The following is a 14,850-nucleotide window of genomic DNA, read 5'->3' as shown; positions in this document are numbered from 1 at the left end:
CTAATAAAGCTAAATAGACAACAAAAGATAAGGGCATAGATTTCATTTTAAAGGTTATATTCAGTTTGGTTTATATTTATCAGCCTTTTTATTTATGTAATTTTCCAAGTGGTGTAAGTAAATTTCAAGGCAGGTAATTTTTTTTGGTATAACTATTTCTTCAATTTTCAAAGATAATGTGTTCTAAGATTATCAGAAGTTATTTCATTATAATTGCTTTATAATCTTGTCAAAGTTATTAAATGTAACAAGTCAGATGTAGTAATTAAAAATCAGAAATACTATCCAACAAAATCCAAATGGAGCAAGAAAGAAAAATACATTTTACTGAGAAACACTAGGATGGTTTATAAAACTGTTTATCCCTAAAGTCTTGATTACACTAATTAAAATCTTTTCATAGCGATGTACATAAATTAATTTTGCTTAGGTAGATTTTATTGCTATGAATAAACAAGTGGACAGGAACCAGTCCTCTTAAACTCATCAGACAGTAACTCAGCTAGCTTGCATGTCAGCATGTCACCTTCTGAAGCATTTTCTCTGTACTGTTGAAACATGAGACAAAAGTTCCTGGAAATTCAGTTTATGGCTCCATCAAGTATCTGTGGAACTCAGCAAATCAGCTTTATTGTAAGCTATGTAAGCAAAGCATTTTGGGGTTTTTAGCATTCTTCTTTTAGGATGCCTGTTGGGGCAAAAGGCCTGGTAATGGTACAACTGAAATTCAGAGATTTACAGCAACTTGCAAGCTAATGATCACCAGCTGGATCCAGAGCAACTTAAAACATATAGACTTTATTGCCATCCTATTATGAAATAAAATTGCATTAGCTTAAACCTACACATCCTGTTTTTCTGACTGGAGCATCCTAAGATTTCCTAATCAAAACCATGACTGAAATAACAGGAGTTTTCCTTCCCACAGAGCATTCCTCCAGGAGAACTCAGTCTGGCAGAAGCCCAGTGCTGTGCCCCAGGAGGACAGATCAGACCTTCCACATTGCTTTTAGGAATAACTTGTACTATCAATATTTCTACACTACTCTGCTTCTATTTTAAGATGTTCTTCAAGCAGCTTGAGTCAGAAACAGTTGAAAATACTTTCACGCATATGGTTGGTGTGTTTCTTTCACACTGACAAATTCTTCCTGAATAAAGTCCAACTGTATACATGTAAAGGCTTGTGGCATGGACAACTAACTTGGAATTATTTAGAGTCAAATAGTCAAATAGCTGCTTAAAAAAAACAAAAAAAAACCAAAAAAACCCCAAAAAACCCCAAAAAACCCTAGTAAAACATCACAGGCAGCACAAACCAGTGTGTGAGTAACACAAGTAACACACATCTTTTGTGTGTTACAGACCTTTCTGGCAATCCTTTGCCAAAAACCAGTAGTGCATGCTGATGTGTAAGCTGAACCCTGTCATTGATACCTGGACAACTCTGTTCAGACAGCTTGAACATTTTAGAAACCAAAATGACAGAACTTGAAAGCACAGATGGGATAGCATGGAAGGGAAGGAAGCATACAGAAGATCAGGAGTCACTCTTCACTCACATTGCACAGTTCAGTGACTCAGCAGAAAGTCACTGCCAGCTGAAGTTAGCAAATTTATACCTCTCTTTAAACCTAATTCTGCATTTCCCATTCTATTCCCTTAGTGCTAGATCCTGCTTTGAGTCTGCCTCCCCAAAATAGGGCAAGCTGCTTTTCAACTCTCCCTGTCAATCTTAATTCCCCTACCCCTCCTTCTTATTCCTCCAGAATAGGGTAGTAAATATTATAAAGTATTTATTTATAATGTCCATGCTGCCTCATGACATCAGCCACCATTTGCAAACCTGTACTATTTTTTCACATAATGAAAGAAACACATAAATCCTCTTTCCACAAGGAATGGGAAGTTACACCGGCAAAGGTGAGGGACCCTGCTGCAGGCAGCCCTGCTCTCATGACAGCTGCAGAAGGGGTCAGGGTCCTTCCTCCCCTGCAGCTTTCCTCACAAGATGGCACTAGAATAAATGGTTAGGACAGGGATGCCAGACTGTGGCAGACAGAAGCTTCAAAGCAGAACATGGATGTAGCTTGAACAGATGAGTGCCTCCTCTGTTCCTACACGGAATTTGACAAACTGCTGATGCTTGCCACGTCTGCTGCTGCCACTGCTGGTGGCTGTCTCTGAAGAAAGGAATGCCAGAGAAACCTGTGCTTTCAAGTGCAAAGTGCTGCACACACACTTGGTGCTCCCACTGTGTGCTCTCTGCCTCAGCAGGAGTTTTTCATAGTGCTGCTAGTCAGTACCAGGTGGTTTTGCTTGCATCTGTTTTTAATCTCAGGATTTTGAGCACTGACTCCAACATTTCTATTAGGGGAGAAGCATTTCCAAAGGCATGGGAGAGGCAAAGCAAGTGGCAGTGAGCTGCAGGCACACGTGGCACACACAGCCAGGGCTGGCCATGCAGCACGGGTGCCACAGGGCAGGGCTGGCAGAGCTCAGGCACATCCTCAGCTGGCTCAGAAACACAGGAGGAGCCTCCAACTTGTGTATCTCAAAGACTTCTCTTTAAATGACAACTGAAAATTAGGGGTAAAAATGTTTTCTGCAAGCAGGCAGGCAGGAACTGTCAGAACAGGTGTGCAAAGACACTCTCAGCACAGTTTCTGGGTTCCCTGCTTGCCGGCTCAAAATAGGAACTCAGACCTTGCAGGCATTCAGTCTCAGAGTTTACAAATTTTTATCTTATTACAAAGGACAGGTAGACTTAATAATTGACAAGAGCTTCTAGCCCTTCTAGCCCTTGTGTCTACTTCCATTAGTTCTTCTCCATTTCTCCTATCCAAAACATACTGAATATATAAAAAAAAAAAAATTTCTGTAGGAATTCAGTGCTTTGCAGTAAGGATCCCTAAACAGCAGTTAACTAGATCTTACAAGTTGCTGACTCTAGAGTCATGAAAACCTCCCCCGTTATATTAAATCATTACAGTCTGCAATACTCCCTGGGCTGATGGCTGAGTATATAATTTACACTAAGTTGTGGCAAACAGTACTGTGATCTCATCAAAGGATGTTCATGAAATCTAGCGCTAATCTAATCCACCATGGTTAGCCAACAATAAAAGTTTTGCCTGAAGAAAGTTACAAATACATCTCAAGTGGAAAATGTAAAAAATACTCGTAATAGTGTCTTCTGAAGTAAGGACAGTTTTCAGAAAGATAAAAATAGCTTTTAAAGACAGTTTATATTCATCTATCATGGTCTTAGCATTTCCAAGCTGAATCCTCAACTCACAAATCAACCCAATACAGTTAACTCAGACTAAGAAATGTATTGGTTATGAAATAACCAAATGAATTGTTTATTTTCCTGTACTTGTAGAGGTTTATTCTTAGATACAGGAGAGGAAAAAATGATAGCTTGTTAGAACAATGGAAGCACATACAGATTATATTGGAAGGAAGTCCAACCTAGCAAGAGAAGCTTTAGATATGCTACTACAAAATGAAAAAGGAAAAAAAGAAGTAAGCACAAGCACCTGTTTAAATGTGTTGAAGCTGCAGAGCTGAGGTGAGACATGTAAGACAGGCATTTCTATTTGACCATAAATATTGTGCTGCTTCAAGAGCATTACCCTGAATTTTCTCAGGACACACAGCCTGTCTGCATGCATACAATATTTCTTCTAAAAATTTCTTCTAAAATTTTTTCATCTGTTGGTGAGTTTGACTATGACTGCACATGTCCATGACTTCAGGCATGTGCAGCACTGTAAATCAGTTCAGTTACATTTATCAGTAATGGAAATTTGTCACAGCCAAGCCTCAGGAACCTCATTCTGCTTACACACTGCCAGTGGTCGACTTGTCAGCACCAACAGGCAATGAAATGGACTACAAAGCATAATAAGTATTTGATTCTTCTATTTCTCTAAAAGAGCAGAGCTCTGATAGTTCTGCTCAAACAAATCTCCCACAACTGCATCATTAACTTCCCTAGGATAATCTGCCTCTGTGATTTCAGAACAAATAACAGCTAAGCAATGAATTCTCCACACCAATAAAACCAATGGGGTTTCACTCAATTCCTCAGTTTTGCTTTTTATTGAGAGTTTATTGATCACCTTAGAAGGCAAGGGTGATTGTATCCCACACTGTTGCCATTGAGCAAACACTTGAAGCACATTAAACTGCCTGGTGATTTACAGGAGACCCTAATGGCATCTGCTTCTGCTCAGATGGCAGCAAACCTTTCTGCCTTCATGTTCCTGCCAATATTTGTGTAAAAGCCTTTTTAACACCCCAGTAATTCTGTGTGAAATATGATCTAAGCTTATGATTCATAAAATTGAAAACATATTAGAACACAAAGTGATAACACCAACAAAATAAGACCCTGCTGATTCTTCTGTAAATGGGACTGACATTTTACACGAGAAATATCATGTTATAAATAATCCCACTTTATAAAATCCTCACAGTAGCTTACTGATGTGTTTTAAAAAACAACTGTTGCTAGGAAATATTTTAAATCAAAAAAGTTAAAATTATCATTACATCAATAATGTTTCATCAATATCTCTATATAAAGAAGCAACAGAAAGAGTTTTAGGGTCTCCAAACTTCAGAAAGCTTAAAAAAAATTAAAAAGGGGGAATAGAGGAAAGCATTTTTACTCCTTCAGAAGTTTACAAGTTATTGAAAAACCAAGGCTACTTGTAAATGCTAAATACACATAACAGGGCAAAGATCCCCTTAAAAACTACATTGCTTGAGAAAAATATGCACAATTTGGAACTCTTCATGCCTTGCTACACTTGAACCAGTATGCAGAGCTTTCAGGCTAAATTGGACCTTGCTATAGTGATGGCCAACTTAATGCAGGATTCTCTTACGCTCAGCATTAATGGTAAAGAACATGGCAATGATAAGGGAGAAATTTCTTGCAGCAGGGAAAAAAAGTGCTCAGGGAGGTTGGTGGTCTGCAGTCCTGACAGATGTCATGTCTCTGCCCCATGTTTTGGTGCTGGGAGCAGGCAAAGATCACAGTGCTGAAGCCTCTGAATGGCACCTCTCAAAGGTTAACCTAATCCTAGACAGGAAAAAAGCATCAACAGGAAAGAAGTGTTGCCTTTAGTTATCTACACATTGCAAACAAAAATGATGGATTGTGTTTACAAAATGAAGCCATTATTTTCTACTAACTATGGCAATTTTAGGAGAATCTGAAGACATGGGAAGGAATGTCTGTGTTACAAGTTTCCTGAAAATTGTATATTCCATTTTTGGCTGGGTAAAAAACGTGTTAGTTGTTTGTGCAAAACAAAGGTAAGACTTCACATAATTGTAAAGTGGAGTAAGATTTTCCTTCAAGAAATGAAGGCCACTACATAAGGACTTTCGAACTACTTCAAATGAAAAGAAATGCTTCTGCAAAGCCCTGCATGTGAGTTAGGAAGTCCACCCAGAAACAGAAGGCAAGCAGGTTTTGAAGAAGTCAGTAATGGTCAAGCAGTAATCCAGTCTAGGTTTTTCCTTTATTTAGATTATTCCAGCTCTTCCCTACCCTCTTTATACTAAATGAAAAATGGTCACCTGCAAAATATTAACCAAATGTCCCTCAGCATAATTTAGTTCAGAAGTTTCCATCTCTCTCTGCAAGACCTCCTCTTCTCCTGTACTACTGTAACTCAGGGTGGATGTGGGAGTAGGTGCTGTGCTATAAATCAGATCACTGAAATTATCTAGGTTGAAAAAAAAATCTTGCAGGCCAAAAAAGGTAATTGTTGTAGTGCCTGTTTCTACAGACAAGTGGACAAGCATGAATCCAAATGTGAGAAGTTGCCACACCAGGTATCAAGAGCCCAGGAGCTTCCTAAAATCACCACTGGTGGGGACTGGGGGTGAAATAAAATGCATCATGTAACTATGCCCATAGCAGAACTTGAGGCTGTGGAAGCCTCCTAACACTTCTCAGCACATCAGTAACTCTATGCAAATCTGAGTGTTCATTTAAAGGAAGGATTTCACAGATTTTTTTTAAAGTCGTGACTTCATTGGAAACCATGGACTTCTTTGTTTGTTTCCCTAAAGAGCATATTTGAGAGCAATTAATTTTTTATTTTTAAAAATATTTTATCATGCAGCTAACCTCACTGGAATCCATTTTCTGGTCTGAGGCAAAAATAAGAAAAAGCAGAACCTTGTCTACAGAAAGATTAGGAAATGACGACCATAAAGCTTCAAGTTTTGGCCAGTGACAGAACTTAAAACTCTAAGATGAAAACTTCTTTAAACCCAAGAGACATAATGAAGAACACATACCTTATCTACTGGGAGGAAGTCATTTTCAACTTCTATTGACCTTGGTCGTAGCTTTATGGGTTTGTCTTTGAAGATATCTCCAAAGCCAACACCTTTGACCTTTTTGGGTTGGATTGTCGTGCCTCCATTGGCTCCTTCTGATTTTGTACTGCAAGAGTCACCACCGTCACTCTCAGAGCCTGTAGCATCTTTTAGGCCTGTGAAAAGGAGGGATGAAAGGTGTGAAACTCACTCTTTTAAGATCAGATTGTGAGTGGAAAATATCCCTCCCACCATCCTCTAGAGGAAAAGGAAACCACAAGCAACAGGTAGAGAAGATGCTCTCTGTGCCGTGCACTCATTTTGGCTTTGAAAAATGACTTTATATCATCACATTGGTGTACTGGTTAGAAATTACACCAACCCACAAATTCATAAAACATGCATACTCCAGCATCAAAACTTCACAAATGAGGATGGTGATTCCTTGAGTACCAAGAAAATCCTCATTCCTCAGGCAAAACCTCTTTGGAAGAGACCTCAATAAAAAAAAAAAGAGTTAAATTCAGCTGTAAGGCTCCTATTGTATAAAGTCACATAAAGCTAACAAGCAGTCAGATCAGGCATGCTGTACCTTAAATCTGTGTGACTCAAGCCAATTATGCAATTAGTATCTAAAGCTACATTACCTAACTGGAAAATATAAAGCTGAAAGCTGTTCAAACAAATTTGCAATCAAATAAGCTGCATAATATGTTCCCTGCTGAAAATTAAACCTCTCTGCAGCATAGACAGCCTCATAAGAAAAGCATCCATGCACACTCTCCTCTAGGAATATAACAGATCAAAACTGACGTTCTGATTTGCATTCCTTCTTCCAGTGAATAGGAAAATTTTTTGGCATTTATCTGAAAATATCTGCTGCTTGAATTGCAGAGGTCACAGATGCAATAAGGTGGCACTTTACAGAAGGGTGTTTCAGCCACTTTACAGAAGGGTGTATCAGGTCAAACAGCCACAGGCAGGACAAAGTGACCCACTGAAGTTTCCTTCCCTAGACCATTTAAATCCACCTCCCTGCAAGAACTGTTTCCAGGAAAACCACAGCAATTGCTGCTACTACAGCACGAATTCTACCTAACAATAAGAAGCTCAAATCCTCACATGTCCCTAACAAGCACTCTTGATGTCACAGATGTGGATCTTGCATGTTGAAGAAGAATTTCAAATAAGCTTTTCTTCTTAAGTACTTCTATATCAACGTTGACAAAACAATTGCAATTGATTTTCATCATGAAAGGCTGACAGTATAGATGAACCACAGAAACCAGTGCAAGTCCTGAGGCCCCCAGGTACACCTTCAGGATCCAGGACACGAGAGGCCCATCTGTTAAATGGGTTTCAAACCAGGTTGCCACTGGGAAATAGAATCATGTCAGATCAGGACTTATAGCCAAAAACAGGAAAGCCATGATATGCTGCCCTGACACTTTCTGTATCTTTAACATGAAAGGAGTATAAAAGCAGAATTAGAGATAGTTCCCAATTAGAAACAAACAGAAAGACTATAGACTAAACAAAACACTTTGGCCCTCTAGCCTCCTGAGTGGCTGCTGCAGCTATTGTTGAACATCAGTAACATTACTATTCAATCAGGTATTCAGGTCAATTAACACTGAACAAGTTATTTGCTCCAGAAGCTGAGCAGGATTGCAATTTAAATGAATATTAAATAATTAAATAACAATATTCTTCTTAAATATGGAAAAGTCTTCATTTCTTTATGTTTTATTTTTCTAAGATCAGCCTGGGAGAAAACCTCAAATCTTATTTATTATGGTAGCATGCCTACCATCACTAAAGTAAATTCTGTGCACTACTTCTGTTCCAGACCTCAGGAAATCATTAACCAAGGAATTTAAGCATTGACTGTGATGGCGCTTGGAGTTCTGGAGGGCAGGAGAGGAGTGGTTATCTACCCAGTGCCACTGCACAGTGTTTCCAGCAGAGGCACTCAGAGAGGCAAGGGTAAATTAAGAGTAAATTAAGCCAGACAGGTATAAATCTCCTTGGGCAGTGTGGCAAAGTCACTGCCCCTTTCTCGTTCCCTCCCCTTGCTCTGACTTGAGCAGTAAGTGAGGAAGCTGTACATTCTACCAGCTGGACCTTCTCCAGCTTTGCAAATTATAAGTCACTGGGGCTCTGGCTGAGATAGGAGGTAAAACCAACTTTATTTACCACTTCTAACTGCAAAGACAATGGTCAGCAATTGACTATGCTGACTATAAAACTTCCACAACTCAAAAAACTCAGATTGTAGTGATCGTTGTCTTTTAGCTGAACAAAATCTCTTGACATGGAAAATTATCCTCTGGCAAAGGTTTCTACTGTCATCCTTGCCAAAATCTCAAACTATTCTGTGATGGAGGGAAAAAGCAGTGAAGACACCTCCCTCCAGAAGTAGCTGATAAGAATCCATGACTGCCACTCCCTGAAATGAACATAAAAACTATGTTTAAAATAGGTTATTAAAATAGGTTCTCTGCATCCCTAATTGTGGAAGAAGAAGATCTGGACTTCAGAGAGTGGATGGAATTAAAATATGAAAGTAATTGTGAGAATTACTCAACAGGTCTCACATGGACTTCAGATCTTTGAAGTGTACATGAAAGAAAGATCAGAAATGTCAAGGGGACCTAATAAGAATAAAGCTTTTGTTTGATTCTGGGTCATCACTTGTTTTTCATTACGGCATTTTCAGCTTTTATGACCATTCTTCTGTGATGAGGCACCACACTTTGTATCAGAAGCCTCACCTCAGGCCCACAACAGATTTCCTGAGCATCACCCATCTGTGCTTGATGATAATCCAAGAGTTGTTTGTTCTCTATATTGCCACAGAGCTATCTCAGTATACAGTCTTCAAAATGAAAGCAACATAGGAAACAACAGCATTGCTTCTTTTTCTTTTTTTTATTTTAATGAGGACAGAATGGACAGAAGTGGCCTGTCCAAACTAAATTGCATTTGAGTGATGAGATACAAAGCTCCTTCAAAGTTAAAAAGAGTTCTTCCATATCAACTGGGAAAATGACCTAATCTAATTATTTTTGACTGACCCAAACCAAGAAGTTCTCTGTACTTTGCTAAATAAATCAGTAAAAGTCCTGCTTGTGCTCTTACCACAACATGATGGGGTCTAGAGACAAAGGGGACAAAAGAGAAGAACTGTATGCAGTGGAAACTGTAAAACAAATCAGATAAATTGAGAATCTGCAGTAACATTTAGAAAGAATAATGAATTGCTTGAGTATAGAACAGTCCTGTAGAAAATAGTCTAACATGCTCTTACTATTAAAGGCATGCTAAAGAGACTCTCTCTTATCTTCCTGTCCAGGTACATGAGATACACTCTTCTGATTTGGACAGATAAAAATCTTGGAAGCAAGGATTTGCAACACTATGCCCATCCTTGCCTGATAAACTCTCTCCATTGGGTTGTTCCCTAATACATTTATATGTGTGTGTGATACATACATGTGTGTGTATATATATGTATCAGTATGTATCTATCAGCAGTTCTCTTGGTGCACCTGCAACCTGGCTCAGGTGACCTTTCCTCTTAAAACCAGAAAAATGTTCCTCTTTTTTTTGTGTTTTAGGTGGTTTGGGGGGTTGTTGGTTTTTTTTCATTCAGCTTTACATGGAATTTTTTGCCACTATGCAAATAGCTTATCTGTGTGGCAGAACACAGCTGGCTGGATAGTTTCTCCAAAAGATAAATGTAGCCCATGAACACAGCTGGGATCTAGGCAGGAACCTGAGTGACACAGACTGTCAGATTATGAATTTTAAGTACGAAATTTTCTTCATGAAGAGCTATAACTATCAGGAAGGTCAGGCTGCTAAGTGAACATTAAAAGCTGGAGAGAATTTCAGAGGTCACAGTCCCCTCTCTGCTGCCCATCACACCCACTCAGCCTGGGACAGCTGTGCTCTACCACAGAGATGGAGTTGAGCTCGAGGTGAGGCCAGCAGCTCAGCAAACTGCTCTCCTCAGAAACACTGAGAACATCTTTCTCTTCTTGTAAGCCTATTAAGTATTTCAAATAAAGCCAATATAGGATAAAAGCCACAGTAGTCAAGTCTCTCACTATTTTTGCTTTTTTTTTTTAAGCAGCATTTCTCTAGAATCTGTCAGCTCTCTGTCAGTATTTGGAGAGCTGACAAGCTAAGAACATAACATCAATAAGGTGCTCACTAACATGATTACTATCACATCAGTCTTAATAAGAGGAAAGTTTTTCAGAACTTTAATATTTCTCAAGTCTTTTGGTAGTGTCACTTCACATTTCTGGCTCTATAAGCAAAACTGTTATTCTTTTACCTAGATTTATTGTTGCTGAATCATCTGTAGCACCACAAGGTAGAGCTCAAATCTAAGCACTGGTTGCATTTTTCTAGTAAGTTCCTTGAAGTCTGAACAAGGGCACCATCACCAGCAAGGAGTTAAAATTCCCAGGGGCCGACTGTTCCCAGCTTTTGGCTGGAACAAGATATGGGTCTACAGCTTTTTAAAAACACTCAGAATTTTGATTCTTTATTGATTCATTTTCCTTAAAAATGCAAGCTCATTTAGTATTCATAAAGATTAAATTTTCTCAAAACTGTCTGGAGGAATTTCGCACTTCACATATTTTTTCCTCTATGGGTATATAAAAGAGATTAGCTTCCTCAAGACATTTCAAACACACCACACTCCTGCTATAGCAGTTACAGGTCTTTTGAGAGCAACATTCTGAAATGTACCAAAACAGATTAGCTCAAACAGGGATTAAAAAGAGACCACAACATCAGACTTAATTCAGAAACAGCCTCTCAGAGCTGTGCTGGCATCAAACCAGGATTCTAAATCAGAAAGATAGTTAGGGATGATAAAGGGCTGTGTAACTAAAGCTGTTAAAACAAAAATAAACAGCTGTGGTAAAATTAACTCCATTCAAAGCAGGAAACAAATTATTTCTAAATAGCTTAAAATGGCAGGGCAGAAAAGGAAATACATTCTAAGGTTACAGAGCTTTCTATTTTGAGCTATTATTTGGCAATTTAATTTTTGTTCTTTATTCTGGATTGCACTCTCTGCTGACAATTTATGACCCTGGACCACTGACACAGTAAAGGCCAGTGGTGTTCTGGCCCTCTAAGCACTTCTCAGCCTTGCTAAGCAATGGCAGCTGTTCAGAGGCACATGCCTGAGACAATGCAAAGGATCTCCTGATCTGGTATGGCAGCCAGAGAGAAACGTTGCCAACTGTGTTTAATAGAACAAAGACATTTGTAAATGAAGCTTATTGGGTTTTTCTTCTTTTATGGAAGGGAAGGAAAGCAAGGGGAAATATGCCTTTTCCTTCTATTTAGAGAATGACAGCATGGAACGCCCGGGTGACCGATCTGAATGACAAAGGTGCTGAAATTACACATGGTAATTGCAGTCGATGAGACAGGAACTGTCCTTCTTCCTTTTCCTCACATACTGGTGAACACAGAACAAATACCCACATCCTATAAGGTATTAGTCTTGAGCTTGCTTTCTATCAAAATCCTGTATTTTGTTGAAGCCATCCCCAACAACATTCCAGTGTCATAAAAAAATCAAAACCAGAAAATTAAATTGGATTCTAAATACTACTGCAAAAGAAAGACATGTTGATTCTGCTTATTTTAAAGATTAATAAATTCATTCTTTCAAAACACAAATTAATGCTTCTTTACCAAGAGTGATTATACATGTACAAATAACTGAGGCAGACTAGCTCAATATTAGTAATTATTTGTTATTCTCAGTAATTTCTTGAAAAAATGTAACTATGTTAGCTGAATATTTTGTCATTTGCTTTCAACACATTCATTTTCCTTTGCATAACAGTTCTTGCCACATAAGAAATGCCCCAAGATTTCTATGCTTGCACAAGTGGTCATGCAAGGGGAAGGGGAGCAGTGCCTGGCCCCATGTAGCAACATGCATTGAGGGTGATGCAGCACAAGCATCTTCTGCAGCACGAGCACAGAGCCATCAGTACAGAACTTGGTGGCTTCCCCACCTCCCCAGCCACTTCCCCAAGAGCAAACAGGAATAATCATTTATTTAGGAGCTCTACAACTGTAGACAGCCATTGTCCTCTTCATTTGGGAGCTACTTTTTTCACCACCCTCACCAAGTACAGGCACGTTTTCACACGTGGAAGGAGAGTTAAGCAGCCACAGGCAGCAGGGTTCTTCACCTGCCACTCACCAAGCAGGTCTTTTGTGAAACTCATGGAAAACCACTTGGTAGTGGGAATACCAATCAACAGAAGGATTTCACATTTCACCCCGGTCAATGTAATTTTTCCACACACAGCCCCCAGTCCCACATCATCTGTATATTTGTTCTCCAGAAAACAGGATGCTAATTTTTAATAATGAAAATTTCCCTCCCGCAATTTTATAATTTTTCTTTCTCAGATGTTATTTTTCATCGCAGCACCTGTAGCAGCTGTGTATTTGATACAAGCTCTTTTTTGCAAGCAAGTTGTAACAAGGTGAGGAGAAATACAAAGTTGTAACTGTCCTCTTTTCAGAACTGTTAAAATCCACATTTTGCTCATTCATTGAACTTTGTTCACATTCCGAGACTCCTAAATGGGGTTTAGAACATCATAAATTCATCAGCCATATTGATTTCTCAGAACTCTGACCAGCCATAATTCCTCAAGAATTAAGGGGAGGGAGACAAAAAAAGGGTAAAAAAAAAGTGGTGGAGCAATAGAAAACACAAAACACAATTGAGGTTACTCACGAATGTTTCTGTTTCAACGATCCTGATCTTCTTCCATTATATCTAATAGCTATTACTGACAGCATTGTGGATCCACATATAAGGAAAGAGAGGCAAATATTTGTCAAATCAAGCATTTTATCTGCACTGTTCCTCAGTTATTGCATCTTTGAAGAAAAAGAAAGCGAAGCAAGAAAGAGAAACTAAATCAGTAAAAATAAAAAAATTAGAAATCCAAGAAGCGTTGTTCGTGGAGGTGCAAGAAAGTTGCAGGATGAGAGAAAAGAGGGTTGTGATCAACAAAATGACAAGTTTTTTGTTGCTTCTCTCTTCACCCAGCATATGCAGCAGCAAAGATTTTCTGACAGCAGGTTGATGAGCAGAATGCCAAAGGAGCTGGAATTGTTGCTGAGCAGAGCCTGGCACACACCTCATGACCAAGAAAGCCATGTCAGCATAAAAAGGCAAGGCTGGGTGTTTCTGCAGGAGATAATCTTGCATATTTCAGTGGAAGGTATCTCTAGAAGCAGCGACCAATTCAACAGCTATTACAGGCCTTGGTTAAGTAAGAAAGTGCCTTTTAAACGCAGCAGTTGGAAAATGACTTTCAAAATAAAAGTATTTAGCACTGAGCATGTGTTTGTGAAGTAAAAGCTCTAAGCTTAATTGCAAAGTTGAGCAACACTTCATGCAATGTGATACAGGTGAATCCAAGCACTGCCTAGGCATAACTAATCTAAAGTTATGAACTGACTCCAGCTTAACTTACAGAGAAATCAACAAGCTGGAATTAGAGCAGCTATGAGTTGTTTTAACCAGACATCTCTAAATGAAATCAATTCTGTGGAATGTCTCCAAATGGTTTTCACTGGAGACATAAGCTCATGGATATTTGCCTAAAAATATGGACCATAGAGGAGACGTGAAATGGAAGGAGCTGGCTGCAGCACCAGTCAGTTTGTTCAGGGAGAGCATGATGAGCAAGTTTGCAGGAAGTGAGCTGTAAATAGATGAAGCAGGGAGAGTAAGACACCCTCCTTTCTGTCTGTTAGTTTAGGCAAGAGCATCTCTGATAGTAACAGCAGTGAAACCCTTGTTTTGTTTAAGACTGCTCCATTTGACCTGATTTTGTGTATTACCAATTCCTCAGTCCCAGTTCCAACCCAAAAAGCAACAAACAGGCCATAAGTGTAGCTGGATATCTGGCTTTTTGAGATGCAGCTTTATGGAGAAAGTAACACACTTCTGCAGCATGAAAAAACATGCAAGTCTCAACCAAATGCAAAGGGAGGTAGAATTGAACCTCCAGGTAAACCAACTCCAGGTAGTATAAACAGATATATTTCATCAGCTTTAAAAACAAAGTTTAGATGGGTATTTGCCCAGAGCAATGTGAGACAATCTACTGTGGGTTAAGCTGTCTTCTTGCAGCTGGTTACCAAGCTTTCCTCCAGACATCAAACCAATCCTGCACTCTGAAATCAGTTTGCAATTTCCTCTCTTTGACATGGCACAACAATGGGCCAGTGTGATTAACAAGAAGAACTAAATGCAGAGCTCTGGCACAAAAGGTGACTGAATTCTTCCTGGCTTCAGTTATGCTTACTTTAGATCACTTGAGAAGAGGGGAAGGATGATTTGGCCCTCAATGAGTAACAGGCTGGGCATGGAGAGCAGGCTTTTGGAAAACTTGGAAAGGTAATATTAGGGCAGCACTACCCAGTAAG

The 14,850-nt window shown here is 39.2% G+C and overlaps 1 protein-coding gene across 3 annotated transcripts in view; it reads right to left on the bottom strand.

The window, feature by feature from the left end:
- SH3KBP1 (SH3 domain containing kinase binding protein 1) overlaps positions 1-14,850 on the bottom strand; it is a 211,470-nt gene that overhangs the window by 76,197 nt on the left and 120,423 nt on the right. For all 3 annotated transcript variants that reach the window (XM_036382203.2, XM_036382221.2, XM_036382211.2), the window contains one exon: positions 6,328-6,524. In XM_036382203.2, the coding sequence (XP_036238096.1) occupies positions 6,328-6,524 (197 nt within the window). The remainder of the gene's footprint in view (positions 1-6,327; positions 6,525-14,850) is intronic.

The sequence above is a fragment of the Molothrus ater genome, chromosome 2 (assembly GCF_012460135.2).
Source record: "Molothrus ater isolate BHLD 08-10-18 breed brown headed cowbird chromosome 2, BPBGC_Mater_1.1, whole genome shotgun sequence".
Lineage (NCBI taxonomy): Eukaryota > Metazoa > Chordata > Aves > Passeriformes > Icteridae > Molothrus > Molothrus ater.
This window is presented reverse-complemented; position numbering and strand designations above follow the sequence as displayed.